The sequence below is a fragment of the Oncorhynchus clarkii genome, chromosome 27 (genome assembly GCF_045791955.1).
Source record: "Oncorhynchus clarkii lewisi isolate Uvic-CL-2024 chromosome 27, UVic_Ocla_1.0, whole genome shotgun sequence".
Classification (NCBI taxonomy): Eukaryota; Metazoa; Chordata; class Actinopteri; order Salmoniformes; family Salmonidae; genus Oncorhynchus; species Oncorhynchus clarkii.
This window is the reverse complement of record NC_092173.1, coordinates 30,586,802-30,602,747: the sequence shown is the minus strand read 5'-3', so window position 1 is coordinate 30,602,747 and position 15,946 is coordinate 30,586,802. Positions and strand designations below refer to the sequence as shown.

Genomic DNA, 15,946 nt, shown 5'->3' with positions numbered 1-15,946 from the left:
AGAATCTCCTTCATCGCAACCAGGCTCTTAGACACCTCCTCTGTGGCCTGGACACGCACACAAAAAAAGACAGACAGGAGAAATTAGCTCTTTACATTACATTAGCTAGCTCTCCATCAGTCACCATAGTGTTTCCTATGATCTAGCAAACACCCACCATCCTATGTTGTCCTGAAATGATCCCATCATACACTATTTTCAGTCTAGAGATGGCTTGTTATGAAAGGAAGGAAAGGAAACTAAACCCTCAACAGGTTTGAGACTGACGTCTCTAGTCGTTCTCACTCCATCCCTAATCTAGGGCACCTAATTCTAATAATTGGCTGGTTGATAAACTGAATCAGGTTAGTTACAGCTGGGGTTGGCACAGAAACATACAGAAGGGTATGTCTCCAGGAACAGGGTTTTAGAGCCCTGCCTTACACTGTAGTCAATTCAAACTCAGAGGGACAGGTTTGAAATTCCCCACTCCATGGCTTCCATAGAATCTCTGAAGTCTCTAGTCATGTTAGAGTAGTGGGAGAGAGGTTTACCTAGGAGGCACTAGTCTGTACCAGTGTTTGTGTGTTGGTTGTTTACCTTCTCAGCCTTCTTGTCAGAGATGTCATGTTTCTCCAACACCGTCATGTTGTCCTTCAGGTTCTTGACGATGTCCGCCGGCGACTTGTGGGACTTGCCAAAGGGGAACGGCATGGTGGTGAGTTACCGTGGTCGACCAAGCAGCGAGTGCACAGTCCTACCTATCCACAGAGGAGAGAGAAACGATATCAACAACTGAAGGGGATAATGAAGGAAAGGGATCCGCAGAGAAGGACTAAACCAAACTTTGTGACAGAAGTTGTTCAAACTGCATTGGTACTGACTCAGAGAGCTCGGTGAGGAGGAGCCAATCAGTACAAAGGTACTAATCAGACCTCTCCCATGAACCAACCCTGGGCCAGGAGTTTACCTGGGGACTATAATACCGGGCAGAGTACAACACACAAGGCAGGCAGCACTTATTACATGACTCACTATTCATCATACCGATACCAAGATACAACATAGCCTACTGACTCACAATTCATAAGTCATACTGACACTAAGATTCATATTACTAAGAAACAGGTTGTAGAGGGGCAGGCTAAACAGATTGATCTGAAGACAGAAACAGCTGAAAGCAAAACGATTCTCACCCTCATACTGAGATTTGATATCAAGCATTAGAATCATTACTTTAATTGTGTGCGAGGTTGTTGAAAGGGCAGGCTAACTGCAGGAATTTGGTTTACTTTGTAACTATGGATTTTATTGATTGGTTTACTGACCAGTTGCATCATAAGGGGAGGTGACGTTGAGACATTACTGATTGTAATCATTGACTAACACTGACCAGAGGTAGAATGTCCTCTGCCCTACCCTACTCCAAAGGGGCCTCTACATGACCCCTCATGTTGTTACCAGTACTTCTCTAGCCTCTCCCCACTAGTGTAGTTAACACACAAACACACCACTGTTCAGCCATATATCCTTTCTCTCAACTCACACCCCTCCCCAGACAAACTGTAATGTGCTTATAACCTTATCTAGTCAGGGCGTAGAGCAGTGAGAGCCAGGGGAATGCATGAGCCCCTCAGTGGGACATGTCAGAACTTCTCTCACTGAGATGTTATCTAGAACGGGGATGGGCAACTGGCAGCCCTGGGAAGAATTTCCAAATTAAAAATATATAAGAAATAAATAGGGAACTCAGTGAACTTACTGTTGCGAGTTAGAATAGTAGAATACACAGGGTGCTATTTCTAAATTTGGTTGTGCATCAGCAGTTTCTCTTGCTGTGTCAGTCATTGATAGTCAAGTCAATTTTTAGATTGACAAGTTAGTTTAGTGGCCAGCTATCTAAACTTGTTATCATGCTCAAATTACTGGCTTGGGGGCCCCATTTGATTTTGTTAGTTAGTCTCACTCATGCATGCCGTTAATGATATCTTTCTATCCACCCTATGTCAAATTTTTTAGAATTGCCGTAAATTAGCTGTAAAACAGCCACTTTTCCTCTCACACATGGCAAAATGTAGTAGAATTGCATGAAATTTGTTCTAAAATCACTAAATCTTCTCTCCAACCCGTAACAAAATGTGTATAATTGCACAGGGGGAGCAGACCCCCGAGCAACTGCAGCCCCTCATCGTTAGTTCAGTTTTTTTTAATGGCCTCCACCCCCATCAAAATTGCCACATTCCATGACCTACCCATTCACTTTTTGTAATACAGGCCGTAGCTGGATCTACCTACTGATAATAGGGAACTGGGATATGGGTGGGGTTATATATGCTGTATCACAGCTGTTCAAGGTGTCAATGACATCCCTGGTGTTAAATTTGGCTTCCTTGGTCTGGCAGAAGATCAGATAAGGAAGGGTTGAACTCACACCATGAAGGGATGGGTATGGAAAGGGTGAAGAAAGGTGACCAACTTAAAATGTCCCCCATTTACAAACAGCCATGACAATACAGGTAGTCCAAAGACAGCTGAAGAAGTCTCAACTCTGTTCTCATATCGAGGCAGAGTTGAGCATTGATAACTGGTCGTGTGATTTTCTAGCAACAACATCGAGTCACCATCAGTCGATACTTGTAAAAATTGTTATTCTTAAAACACCTACCTGTATCTAAGTTGGTATCTAACTGCGGTCCTTCCGCAGGGTACTGAAATTCATACTTTTAATAAAAACTTGAATACACCCAAATTTCCTCAATTGTGTTGCTTAACTGGAGAAGTAGTGCCCTTGAAATACTAGCTAAACTGAGATCCAATTGGCACAAGCAAATTTGCACTGAGCAACACAAATGAGGAAAGTAGGTGGTTGTAGTTGATAAAAGTATTGATTGATGGGCACTTAATATTGTTGCTAGCAAATCATGCGACCCGTTATCAATGCTCAACTCTGCCTCAATATAAGAGAGTGGGGTTGAGTGTTCCTCAGCTATCAATGCTCAACTCTGCCTCGATATAAGAGAGTGGGGTTGAGTGTTCCTCAGCTATCAATGCTCAACTCTGCCTCGATATAAGAGAGTGGGGTTGAGTGTTCCTCAGCTATCAATGCTCAACTCTGCCTCGATATAAGAGAGTGGGGTTGAGTGTTCCTCAGCTATCAATGCTCAACTCTGCCTCGATATAAGAGAGTGGGGTTGAGTGTTCCTCAGCTATCAATGCTCAACTCTGCCTCGATATAAGAGAGTGGGGTTGAGTGTTCCTCAGCTATCAAAAGACAGCAAGGATTCAAATAGCAATGTTATGTGTACAGTCAAGACCAGTGAAGTTACTCCCAGAATGCAGTGGTAAAAAAGTACCTAATTGTCATACCTGAGTATTTGGCTTTAAAGATACTTAAGTATGAAAAGTAAATGTAATTGCTAAAATATACTTCAGTAATAAAAGTTAAAATTATTTCAAATTCCTTATATTAAGCAAACAAGATGGCACCATTTTCTTGTTTAAAAAAATAATGGATAGTCAGGGGCACGCTCCAACACTCAGGCATAACTTACAAACAAAGCATGTGTGTTTAGTGAGTCCGCCTGATCAGAGGCAGTAGGGATAATCAGGGAAATTCTCTTGATAAGTGTGTGAATTTGACCATTTTCCTGTCCTGCTAAGCATTCAATGTATGGAGTAAAAAGCTGATATTTTCTTCAGAATTGTGTTGAAGTACAAATTATCAAAAATATAAATAGTCAAGTACAGATACCCCCAAAAACTACTTAAGTACTACTTTCAAGTATTTTTACCCAAGTAGTTTACACCACTGTCAAAATGCAGTGGATACTAACTGAGACCGAGGGTGATGTACCAGCTCAGTCTGTCGGTCAATCTGCTTTGGCAACCTGTTTCCAGATGGGATCATCACCTGACCTGTGAACCCAAAATCTGGCACAGTCTGGCTCAGACTCTGACCTATGTTTTGGCATGGCATCTACATTTAGAATTTGAACCCAGCACTGGAGGCAAGAATATAACCAACCAGCACTAAAGCAAGACCTAGCCTGGTCACATATGTGATGTGTCACATGTTAACAAATTGAAATAGAAAACACTGACATCTACCCCGCCCCCGGTTTGAACTCTGGCCAATTCGATATTAATCTCAGCACACCTTTTAACTTCACCATACACCTTTCACTCACAGGCTAAAGTTTGTTAATGTAGGCACCACTTCTCTACTCCAGGGTTCCACAACCCACCCCAATGGGTAGACGTTGTTTTGTCCCCCCCCCCCCCCCAACAACACTACACAGCCGATTCAAATAGGCAAAGCTTGGCGAGTTGGCTATTTGAATCAACTGTGTAGTGCATGGGCAAAAAACAAAACGTGTACCCAGTGGAGGCCCCAAGATCAAGTTGGGGCAACTCTGCTCTCCTCCAATGTGACCACCTTTAGCATGACGTAGACCAGCAGATAACATATATAAGGCTTTTAAGTATTAACTATCTAGATAGGGAATATCTAATTCACAACTGTAGCTCTGCAGATGCTTTTCCATTATGATTTTGGTACTAGTACATGCAACTCGTGTGAGACCGGTAGCCTGCTATTGGTCCCTAATTTAACTAGCACGGGCTAGCATTGGAGAGCTAAATTGGAAAATATAGTGTAGCTAACTAGTTAGTTAGCTAACTGCCTATGCAGTTGCGAACTAACTATGCACTACCACAAAACATTATTGCATCAACCACTCATTGCCATATTAGTTATCAGCAAGCGCACAATACAAAAGTGTCTGGTGAAGATGTCAGCCAGCGTCTGCGCACAATATTTCGTGATGGCTAACTAACAAACTACTAGTTCTAAAATGTTGGATAACTCGGTAGTTACCTTGCTAGTCAGTCAATTATTTGGCTAACGTACTATTTTAGTTTCATTATCAGATGATTTCAACCGGTGTCCATCAATTATCGTGCAAGCCCTCCAGCCAACCAACGTTAGCTCATATTGTGGTCTATACGGGAGGCCTAAATACACAACAGGCCTTTAAATATGACTAGCTTGCTAAGACAACGGCAACGCTTTCTGGCTAGTTAACTAGTTAGAAACCCAGTTAACGTTAGTTGGCTAGCGACAACGTTGGCTAACTAGACAACCGTGCCAGCTAGCTACTGTACTAACTACTTTTGCGATCCTGCTAGTTTTGTGTTCAAGGTCTTGCTAACTTCTCGTGTGTAGCAGATAGCTAGATTATAATATCTAGCTAGCTAACTTCATACTGATAAGTTACTGTAGCCAGGCTAACGTTAGCTAACAAATAACGTTATATGCTTGAAAGCTTTTGACAGACCTCTGCTAGCTCGCTAACGTCGTTAGCTAGACAGCTATTTTAACTGCCTGGCGTTAGCTAACATTGTCCAATGTAGGCAGACCAGCTAATTGTCATCTAAACGACACATAATATCAAACCTTACAAACTCGATCTTTTCACTCTCCACCGATGTGCTTGAACAGCTAACGGAAATGTAGCTATGTCCCGTTGGATTATAAAGTCCTTTGTTTTCCTTATTTGTTTCCTCCCCTTGTTTTAAATGTTTTATAGCAAGCTAGCTAGGTTTCCTAGTCCTTTTATGTGTACGAGTGGACTGGTTAGCAATGTGGTTGGGCATCGAGGTGTACCGCTCCCCGCTGGTCGTATAACGCTATAGCATCGGCACATGGGGCTCGCAAGTGTCCACAGGGAGGCACTCGTACACCAGGAAAAGAGTGCATGAATGATTCCACCAATGATGTATATAAACATGTGTATACCACAGGAGGGAGGACGGCTCATAATAATGTCTTGAACGGCGCTAATGGAATGGCATCAAGCACATGGAAACCACGTATTTGATACCATTCCACTCCAGCCATTATCACAAGCCTGTCTACAATTAAGGTGCCACCAACCTCCTGTGATGTATACAGTACATACATCATTGGAATCCACACACACCTAAAGAGGGCTAAGGTGAATCCACACGCCCTAGACAAAAAGTATGTTTGGTGAGCAATTCTGCGTGCATGCTTTTTCTCTTTATTCTTGACTTCCCTGTGAGGCACAACCCGGCACTCCGGGAGACCAATGTGTACAGGTCTCCCAGAGTAAAGGGGCTAAACCTTATAAAGTTGTAATTAATGAAATAAGACCATTGTATTCTATTAGTTTTGGAGCCTTCCCAAAACCAAGACCTGCTAATCTGAGCAAAACAAACATCAGGGTGGGATTTTATGTTTATTGAAAAATGGGTGTGTTTTGGGATCTCTGGCTGCGGTGTGATGAAGATTTCAGTTCAGCATTTCTGAAGGCCGCCTCCACAGCAGAACATCTTCCTCAGCCATCTGATAAACCTGTGGGGGAGATAGTAACCACTGACATGAATGGAACAATATGGACACTACTGCAACATGTCAAAACTGAGTCACAGTCCTTTACTATCTCCTTTTATGTGTCCATCTGTCTGTTAGCTTTTCCCTCCCTCCACTATTTCATTTTCTCCTGTCTACTTTAAACTCACCTCTTCTTGATGGTCTTGTGACATTTCTTGCCCTACTCTGTCTCATTCTCCTGTTCCTTCTTCTCCTTCACTTCTTCCTTCTCTTGCTTTACTTGGAACCTTTCCTCATCAGGCAGTATGAGAATCTCCTCTACCTCATAATCAATCTCATCAGGCAGTATGAGAATCTCCTCTACCTCATCATAATCAATCTCATCAGGCAGGATGATAATCTCTTCTACCTCATCATAATCAATCTCATCAGACATGAGGATAATCTCCTCTACCTCATCATAATCAATCTCATCAGGCAGTATGACAATCTCCTCTACCTCATCATAATCAATCTCATCAAGCAGGAGGATAATCTCCTCTACCTCATAATCAATCTCATCAGGCAGGAGGATAATCTCCTCTACCTCATAATCAATCTCATCAGGCAGTATGGCAATCTCCTCTACCTCCTCAAAATCAATCTCATCAGGCAGGATGACAATCTCCTCTACCTACTCAAAATCAATCTCATCAGGCAGGATGATAATCTCCTCTACCTCATCATAATCCATCTCATTGGCTTCTCCTGTATGATCTCCATTAGTGTCCAGAGTGAGAAACATAATACATTTAAACATCTTTCCAGCGCAGCTATAATCTGACAGATCTACACTAGCTTTCCTCTATGTGACACCATGTGTGTGGATCTGACTGACAGAGAGAGAGGGAGCCTGGTTCTTATCAGGCTTCTTACCAGTACAGGGGTTCCAGCCCTGTCAGAGTTGCCTGTCTGTCCTCCCTCAGTCTGGGTGGTCTATGGCCATGCCAGGGTCAGCAGTGGAACCTTCAGTGGGGGCAGGCGGCGGGGAAGAGTGAGGGGTTGAGCGGCGGTAGTTTGGAGGTTAGAGGGAGGGATGCGAATGGGGAGGAAGAGAGGGGAAGTGGTAGTGGTCTGGAGGGTAGCGTTCAGTGGAGAAGTGGTCAGTGGTCAGAGAGACAGAGGTCAAGGAGGTCATAGTCACTGGAGCAGGTGACCTGTAGTTCTGACTCTTGATGGGAAGATTAGCGGTACAAGATTAGTTAACATGATTAATCACAAGATCACAGTGACAAGATACAGCCCACTGGGCACAGACATCAATTCAACATCTATTCCACGTTGGTTCAACATTATTTCATTGAAATTACATGGAAACAATGTTGATTCAACCCGTATTTGTCCAGTGGGAATACGTGTATCAAAACCTTACAAGTCTCACATACTGGGAGAATATTGTAGCTGCAGTAATGAATCAGTAATTCATATACAGTATGTCTGTATAAATACTGTATGAATCCAGTAAACAATCTACCACTGACTCAAGAGTAGCGAAGTCATTCTGCATGAGATAGGAGACAGAGGTGCAAGGGTTATGGCTAAACCTACCAGCTCTCACAGTCCCACGTCAGAATCAGACGTTCATCCATTTTTCTCAAACTTCAAATGTCTAAGTTGTTCCAAACGTCAAATTTCTAAGTGTTTAAGGTTACGTTTAGGCATTAACTCAGAATGGTTGAGGTAAGGGTTAAGGTTTGGGATAGCCTTAAAACAAAAATATCAAAATAAACTTTCTATTGCTGGATTTGAACTTGCAACCTTTGGAATCAGATGCTTACACCTATCTGCCATGCCGTCCACAATGCTGTAGCAAAACCGAAACCTACTTGACGGTAACAGTGCTCACTGTTGCCCCCTAGTGGCCGGTTTCCACCATCTCCTGATGTCCTTAGACATGGATGACGTCAAATACTGACTTGTTGAATGGGTGACCCGACTGGGCTAAACATAACATGCACAATGCATTTATATAAAAACCTAACTGTCCTGAAAAGTAAGTTAACCCAATCCAAAATACCGGGGCAATACTGATGGCTATTATAGTACACAGTGTGAGTTGGAAAGAAACCTGAATGCTACTTCTTCACTCTCTGTTTCCACCATTATACCAGCTGACATAAAGCATGCTGTGGTGTTTTTACCTCAACTTCCACAGCGGCGATTTCCTGCACTCTGTCCAGCATTGGTTCGATGCCCTCCTCCAGCTCTCTCCAGTAGTTTCTGAAAGAGCCCACGACTAACTCCTGCTGGAGCTTCCAAGCATCAAACATCATCTGGTCTTGCTTGATCTGCTTTCTTACCATGTGACACATGTCAATGTCTTGGACTTCTCAAAACCCTCAAACACATTATTGGACTTTTTCCATGAACTCTGCAAAGGTTTTCCTTGTCAATCTTCACTGGCGTTGCACTTTGATCTCTTTTACTCTCTTCCTCTTCTGCCACCTTCACTAGTTGGCTGGCTCCCATTCATTAGCTTCTTTACTTTTGGGTGTCTTGATCTTTCTCTGTCTATGCTTCCTGCAACTTCTAGCCCTAGCCTCATCAATCTCTCACCCTTCCCAAACCATCCTTTCAAAATCGATCCTCTCCTCCAGCTTAGCTTCCTCTTCACTCTGGTTCAGCACCAGAGCTCTGTCCAGGGTCTGGCCTAGGTTTTTGATGACTTTCTCATGGTAGTAAGCCAGATCCTCCTTCAAGTATCTCATGGTCCTCTCGCTGGCTTTAACCAACAGGGCCTTCTCTTTCTCATTCTCCTCCCACAGGGGGTCTGCATCATTCACACCTTCACCAACACACACACACACACACACACACAAACACAACCTGTGTTTACCTTTGTCTCCTTCTACGACAGGGGTCAGAAACAGGTTGTTTCGTTTTTGGTTTAAAAAAATACTAAAATCATCAGGAATTCAGCTAAAAATGAGTTTAATTCATGGAATTTGTTCTCAGGGAATTTGTTCCCAAGTATTCCCACTAATAAAATAAGAGACATATGTGATCGTGTCTCAATGTAATAAATGTATGAAATTACTGTTATTTTCAAATACAATCTCTTTTGGGGTTTAGTTGTAGTCAGCTGTCATCAATGCAAAGGATTGTTACTTTGAAGAATCGCTTTTTGGTTACTACATGATTCCATATGTGTTATTTCATAGTTTTGATGCCTTCACTATTATTATACAATGTAGAAAATAGTCAAAATAAAGAAAAACTCTGGAATGAGTAGGTGTGTCCAAACTTTTGATTGGTACTGTATAAAAACAACAAAGTAGATTTAGAATCAAGGCAGGTAAAATCCCAATACTGAGCTTGGTGCTAAATACATTTTAGAATGGGACTAGGACTATGAAAAATACTGTCTGTAGAAGTGAGTTTTGCAGTCCGTTTTAAAAGTTCTGAGTGATGGAGCGGCTCTCAGATGGTCAGGGAGAGCATTCCATAGGCGAGGGGCAAGGCAGCAAGCAGAAGGCTCGGTCCCGCTTAGTTCGTAGACATGTCTTGCGGACTTGAAGCAGTAGGGAGTGCCTAGAGCAGAGAGTGTGAGGTGGCCCGCTGATTGAGATGAGGTCACGGATGTATGTGGGGTTTAATCCATCAAAGTCTTTAAATGCAAGCATGAGGATTCAATATAGGGATGACAGGGCCTGCAGTGCCCTTCCTCACTAGCGTCTGTCTGCGTCACTTGAAGGAGAAAGAAGGCCTATTAAATTCATTAGGCCCCAAATTACATTCACGACAGATAGAAGACATTTGGTAATGAAAAAAATAAACAGTCTACTTAAATATTGTGAGATATTAAACTCAATATTTCTGTAAAAACCCTTTGTTCAAATGTGGCAACAAATAATACATTCACGTGCCTCGCTTTAAAATGTACCCTCTCTCCTGCCATCACAAATCAAGAAAGTAACCTAGAATTTAGTGTTCTGGAACTCTTGTAATGTTCTACAAGGTTATTATGACACTCTAAAAATATTTGTTATATTATGCACAGGTGCAGGGTCATCACATGGTTGAGTTTGGACCAACATACACCCCTCAACACAGAGTGAAAACATTGTAGCAACATGCATGTCATGTACTGTCATGTTGTGTCTTGTCTCTGTCCTTTCCCTTCACCCTGTCTCCCTCTGCTGGTCGTTGTTAGGTTACCTTTTCTCCCCCAATTTCCACCAGCTGTGCCTTGTCTCCTCCTAACCACCTCGTCACCCCGTTTCCCACCTGTTCCCTTTTTCCCTCTGATTAGGTCCCTATATCTCTCTCTGTTTTTGTTCCTGTCCTTGTCGGATTCTTGTTTGTTGTGTTTCATGCCTGAACCAGACTGTCGTCATGTTTGCTGTAACCTTGTCTTGTCCTGTCGGAATCTGCCGGTCCGTCTGAGCCTACCTATGTTTGGTAATTAAAGAAGCTCTGTTTAAGTTAATTCGCTTTTGGGTCCTCATTCACGCACCGTAACAGAAGAATCCGACCAAGAATGGACCCAGCGACTTCGGATCCTCTCCACTCAGCCGTCGGGATCCAGGGAGCGATGCTAGGCAGACACGAGCAGGAAGTGTCTGCTGCTCGACATGCCGTTGAGACCCTGGCCACCCAAGTCTCCAACCTCACAGAACAGGTTCACCATCTCCGCCTCGATCCACCGGCCACTTCCAGGGCTTTCGAATCTCCGGAGCCCAGAATCAATAACCCGCCGTGTTACTCTGGGGAGCCCACTGAATGCCGCTCGTTCCTCACCCAGTGTGATATTGTGTTTTCTCTCCAGCCCAACACTTATTCCAGGAGCACTGCTCGTGTCGCCTACGTCATATCTCTTCTTATTGGACGGGCTCGTGAGTGGGGCACGGCAATCTGGGAGGCAAGGGCTGAGTGTACTAACCAGTATCAGGACTTTAAGGAGGAGATGATACGGGTTTTTGATCGATCTGTTTTTGGGGAGGAGGCTTCCAGGGCCCTGTCTTCCCTATGTCAAGGCAATCGATCCATAACAGACTACTCTATTGAGTTTCGCACTCTTGCTGTCTCCAGTGGCTGGAACGAGCCGGCCTTGCTCGCTCGTCTTCTGGAGGGTCTCCGCGCAGAGGTAAAGGATGAGATTCTCTCCCGGGAGGTTCCTTCCAGCGTGGATTCCTTGATTGAACTCGCTATTCGCATTGAGCGACGGGTTGATCTTCGTCACCGAGCTCGTGGAAAGGAGCTCGCGCTCTCCGTCGCCCCCCTCTCCGCATCACTACCATCTTCCTCTGCCGGCTCGGGTGCTGAGCCCATGCAGCTGGGAGGTATCCGCATCTCGACTAAGGAGAGGGAACGGAGAATCACCAACCGCCTCTGTCTCTATTGCGGTTCCGCTGGTCATTTTGTCACTTCATGTCCAGTAAAAGGCCAGAGCTCGTCAGTAAGCGGAGGGCTACTGGTGAGCGCTACTACTCCTGTCTCTCCTTCAAGATCCTGCACTACCTTGTCGGTCCATCTACGCTGGACCGGTTCGTCAGCTTCCTGCAGTGCCTTAATAGACTCTGGGGCGGAGGGCTGTTTTATGGACGAGACCTGGGCTCGGGAACATGACATTCCTCTCAGACAGTTAAAGGAGCCCACGGCCTTGTTCGCCCTGGATGGTAGTCCTCTCCCCAGGATTCAGCGTGAGACGCTACCTTTAACCCTCACTGTTTCTGGTAATCATAGTGAAACCATTTCTTTTTTAATTTTTCGTTCACCTTTTACACCTGTTGTTTTGGGCCATCCCTGGCTAGTTTGTCATAATCCTTCCATTAATTGGTCTAGTAATTCTATCCTCTCCTGGAACGTCTCTTGTCATGTGAAATGTTTAATGTCTGCTATCCCTCCTGTTTCCTCTGTCTCTTCTTCACAGGAGGAGCCTGGTGATTTGACAGGGGTGCCGGAGGAATATCACGATCTGCGCACGGTGTTCAGTCGGTCCAGGGCCACCTCTCTTCCTCCACACCGGTCGTATGATTGTAGTATTGATCTCCTTCCGGGAACCACCCCCCCCCGGGGTAGACTATACTCTCTGTCGGCTCCCGAACGTAAGGCTCTCAAAGATTATTTGTCTGTAGCTCTTGACGCCGGTACCATAGTCCCCTCCTCCTCTCCCGCCGGAGCGGGGTTTTTTTTTGTCAAGAAGAAGGACGGGTCTCTGCGTCCCTGCATAGATTATCGAGGGCTGAATGACATAACAGTGAAGAATCGTTATCCGCTTCCTCTTATGTCTTCAGCCTTCGAGATCCTGCAGGGAGCCAGGTTTTTCACTAAGTTGGACCTTCGTAACGCTTACCATCTCGTGCGCATCAGGGAGGGGGACGAGTGGAAGACGGCGTTTAACACTCCGTTAGGGCACTTTGAATACCGGGTTCTTCCTTTCGGCCTCGCTAACGCTCCAGCTGTCTTTCAGGCATTAGTCAATGATGTCCTGAGAGACATGCTGAACATCTTTGTTTTCGTTTACCTTGACGATATCCTGATTTTTTTCACCGTCACTCCAGATTCATGTTCAGCACGTTCGACGTGTCCTCCAGCGCCTTTTAGAGAATTGTCTTTTTGTGAAGGCTGAGAAGTGCACTTTTCATGCCTCCTCCGTCACATTTCTCGGTTCTGTTATTTCCGCTGAAGGCATTAAGATGGATCCCGCTAAAGTCCAAGCTGTCATTGATTGGCCCGTCCCTAAGTCACGCGTCGAGCTGCAGCGCTTTCTCGGCTTCGCGAACTTCTATCGTCGTTTCATCCGTAATTTCGGTCAGGTGGCAGCTCCTCTCACAGCCCTTACTTCTGTCAAGACGTGCTTTGAGTGGTCCGTTTCCGCCCAGGGAGCTTTTGATCTCCTCAAGAATCGTTTTACATCCGCTCCTATCCTTGTTACACCTGACGTCTCTAGACAGTTCGTTGTCGAGGTTGACGCGTCAGAGGTGGGCGTGGGAGCCATTCTTTCTCAGCGCTCCCTCTCTGACGACAAGGTCCACCCATGCGCGTATTTTTCTCATCGCCTGTCGCCGTCGGAACGTAACTATGATGTGGGTAACCGCGAACTGCTCGCCATCCGGTTAGCCCTAGGCGAATGGCGACAGTGGTTGGAGGGGGCGACCGTTCCTTTTGTCGTTTGGACTGACCATAGGAACCTTGAGTACATCCGTTCTGCCAAACGACTTAATGCGCGTCAGGCGCGTTGGGCGCTGTTTTTCGCTCGTTTCGAGTTCGTGATTTCTTATCGTCCGGGCTCTAAGAACACCAAGCCTGATGCTTTGTCTCGTCTCTTCAGTTCTTCAGTAGCCTCCACTGACCCCGAGGGGATTCTCCCTGAGGGGCGTGTTGTCGGGTTGACTGTCTGGGGAATTGAGAGGCAGGTAAAACAAGCGCTCACTCACACTCCGTCGCCGCGCGCTTGTCCTAGGAACCTTCTTTTCGTTCCCGTTCCTACTCGTCTGGCCGTTCTTCAGTGGGCTCACTCTGCCAAGTTAGCCGGCCACCCTGGCGTTCGGGGTACGCTTGCTTCCATTCGCCAGCGTTTTTGGTGGCCCACCCGGGAGCATGACACGCGTCGTTTCGTGGCTGCTTGTTCGGTCTGCGCGCAGACTAAGTCCGGTAACTCTCCTCCTGCCGGCCGTCTCAGGCCGCTTCCTATTCCCTCTCGACCGTGGTCTCACATCGCCTTAGATTTTGTCACCGGACTGCCTTCGTCAGCGGGGAAGACTGTTATTCTTACGGTTGTCGATAGGTTCTCTAAGGCGGCTCATTTCATTCCCCTTGCTAAGCTTCCTTCTGCTAAAGAGACGGCACAAATCATCATCGAGAATGTTTTCAGAATTCATGGCCTTCCGTCAGACGTCGTTTCGGACAGAGGTCCGCAATTCACGTCTCAATTTTGGAGGGAGTTTTGCCGTTTGATTGGGGCTTCCGTCAGTCTCTCTTCCGGCTTTCACCCCCAGTCTAACGGTCAAGCAGAACGGGCCAATCAGACTATTGGTCGCATCTTACGCAGTCTTTCTTTTCGCAACCCTGCGTCTTGGTCAGAACAGCTCCCCTGGGCAGAATACGCCCACAACTCGCTTCCTTCGTCTGCGACCGGGCTATCTCCTTTTCAGAGTAGCCTCGGGTACCAGCCTCCGCTGTTCTCATCTCAGTTCGCCGAGTCCAGCGTCCCCTCCGCTCAGGCTTTTGTCCAACGTTGCGAGCGCACCTGGAAGAGGGTCAGGTCTGCACTTTGCCGTTATAGGACGCAGACTGTGAGGGCTGCTAATAAGCGTAGAACTAAGAGTCCTAGATATTGTCGCGGTCAGAGAGTTTGGCTCTCCACTCAGAACCTTCCCCTTAAGACGGCTTCTCGCAAGTTGACCCCGCGGTTCATTGGTCCGTTCCGTATTTCTCGGGTCATTAATCCTGTCGCAGTTCGACTTCTTCTTCCGCGATACCTTCGTCGCGTCCACCCGGTCTTCCATGTCTCCTGCATCAAGCCCGTCCTTCGCGCCCCCGCTCGTCTTCCCCCCCCCCCCCCCATCCTTGTCGAGGGCGCACCCATCTACAGGGTCCGTAGAATTTTGGACATGCGTCCTCGGGGCCGTGGTCACCAGTACCTCGTAGATTGGGAGGGGTACGGTCCTGAGGAGAGGAGTTGGGTTCCCTCTCGGGACGTGCTGGACCGTGCGCTGATCGAGGATTTCCTCCGTTGCCGCCAGGTTTCCTCCTCGAGTGCGCCAGGAGGCGCTCGGTGAGTGGGGGGGTACTGTCATGTACTGTCATGTTGTGTCTTGTCTCTGTCCTTTCCCTTCACCCTGTCTCCCTCTGCTGGTCGTTGTTAGGTTACCTTTTCTCCCCCAATTTCCACCAGCTGTGCCTTGTCTCCTCCTAACCACCTCGTCACCCCGTTTCCCACCTGTTCCCTTTTTCCCTCTGATTAGGTCCCTATATCTCTCTCTGTTTTTGTTCCTGTCCTTGTCGGATTCTTGTTTGTTGTGTTTCATGCCTGAACCAGACTGTCGTCATGTTTGCTGTAACCTTGTCTTGTCCTGTCGGAATCTGCCGGTCCGTCTGAGCCTACCTATGTTTGGTAATTAAAGAAGCTCTGTTTAAGTTAATTCGCTTTTGGGTCCTCATTCACGCACCGTAACAATGCAACAACGTATCACAGCTGACTCTGATTGTCACGCCCTGACCTTAGATATCTCTGTTTTTCTATATATTTTGGTTAGGTCAGGGTGTGACTAGGGTGGGTACTCTAGTTTTTGTATGTCTAGGGTTTTTGTATTTGTAGGCGTTTTTGTATGTCTATGTTGGCCTGATATGGTTCCCAATCAGAGACAGCTGTTTATCGTTGTCTCTGATTGGGGATCATATTTAGGTAGCCATTTTCCTCATTTGTGTTGTGGGATCTTGTCTATGTCTTTGTGCACAGCAGTAGGGTCACGGTTCGTTCGGTTGTTGTTTTACTCAGTGAGTTTCGATTTATTCAAATGATGTGGAACTCTACTCACGCTGAGCCTTGGTCCGATCCTTACGATGAACGTGACACTGATAGGCTAATGGACAAATGACGTAAGCCTAAATTCAAGTTTACTGGGTCTG

At 45.9% G+C, this 15,946-nt stretch overlaps 1 protein-coding gene across 4 annotated transcripts in view; it reads right to left on the bottom strand.

Annotated features, from left to right (window-relative positions):
- LOC139385484 (calcium-binding protein 39) overlaps nt 1-5,643 on the bottom strand; it is a 15,849-nt gene extending 10,206 nt beyond the window's left edge. For 2 of the 4 annotated variants that reach the window (XR_011628949.1, XM_071130558.1), the window contains exons 1-3: nt 5,435-5,632; nt 580-740; nt 1-47 (exon numbers count right to left, since the gene is read on the bottom strand). The exon at nt 1-47 is cut by the window's left edge and continues 118 nt beyond it. Coding sequence is in view for 2 of the 4 variants with exons in the window: in XM_071130558.1 (XP_070986659.1) it covers nt 1-47; nt 580-693 (161 nt within the window). In the remaining 2 variants the exon portion in view is untranslated. Of the gene's footprint in view, nt 48-579; nt 741-5,434 lie in introns of all 4 variants that reach the window. The other 2 variants (XR_011628950.1, XM_071130559.1) reach the window with 2 other exon arrangements.
- Nucleotides 5,644-15,946: the final 10,303 nt, after the last annotated feature.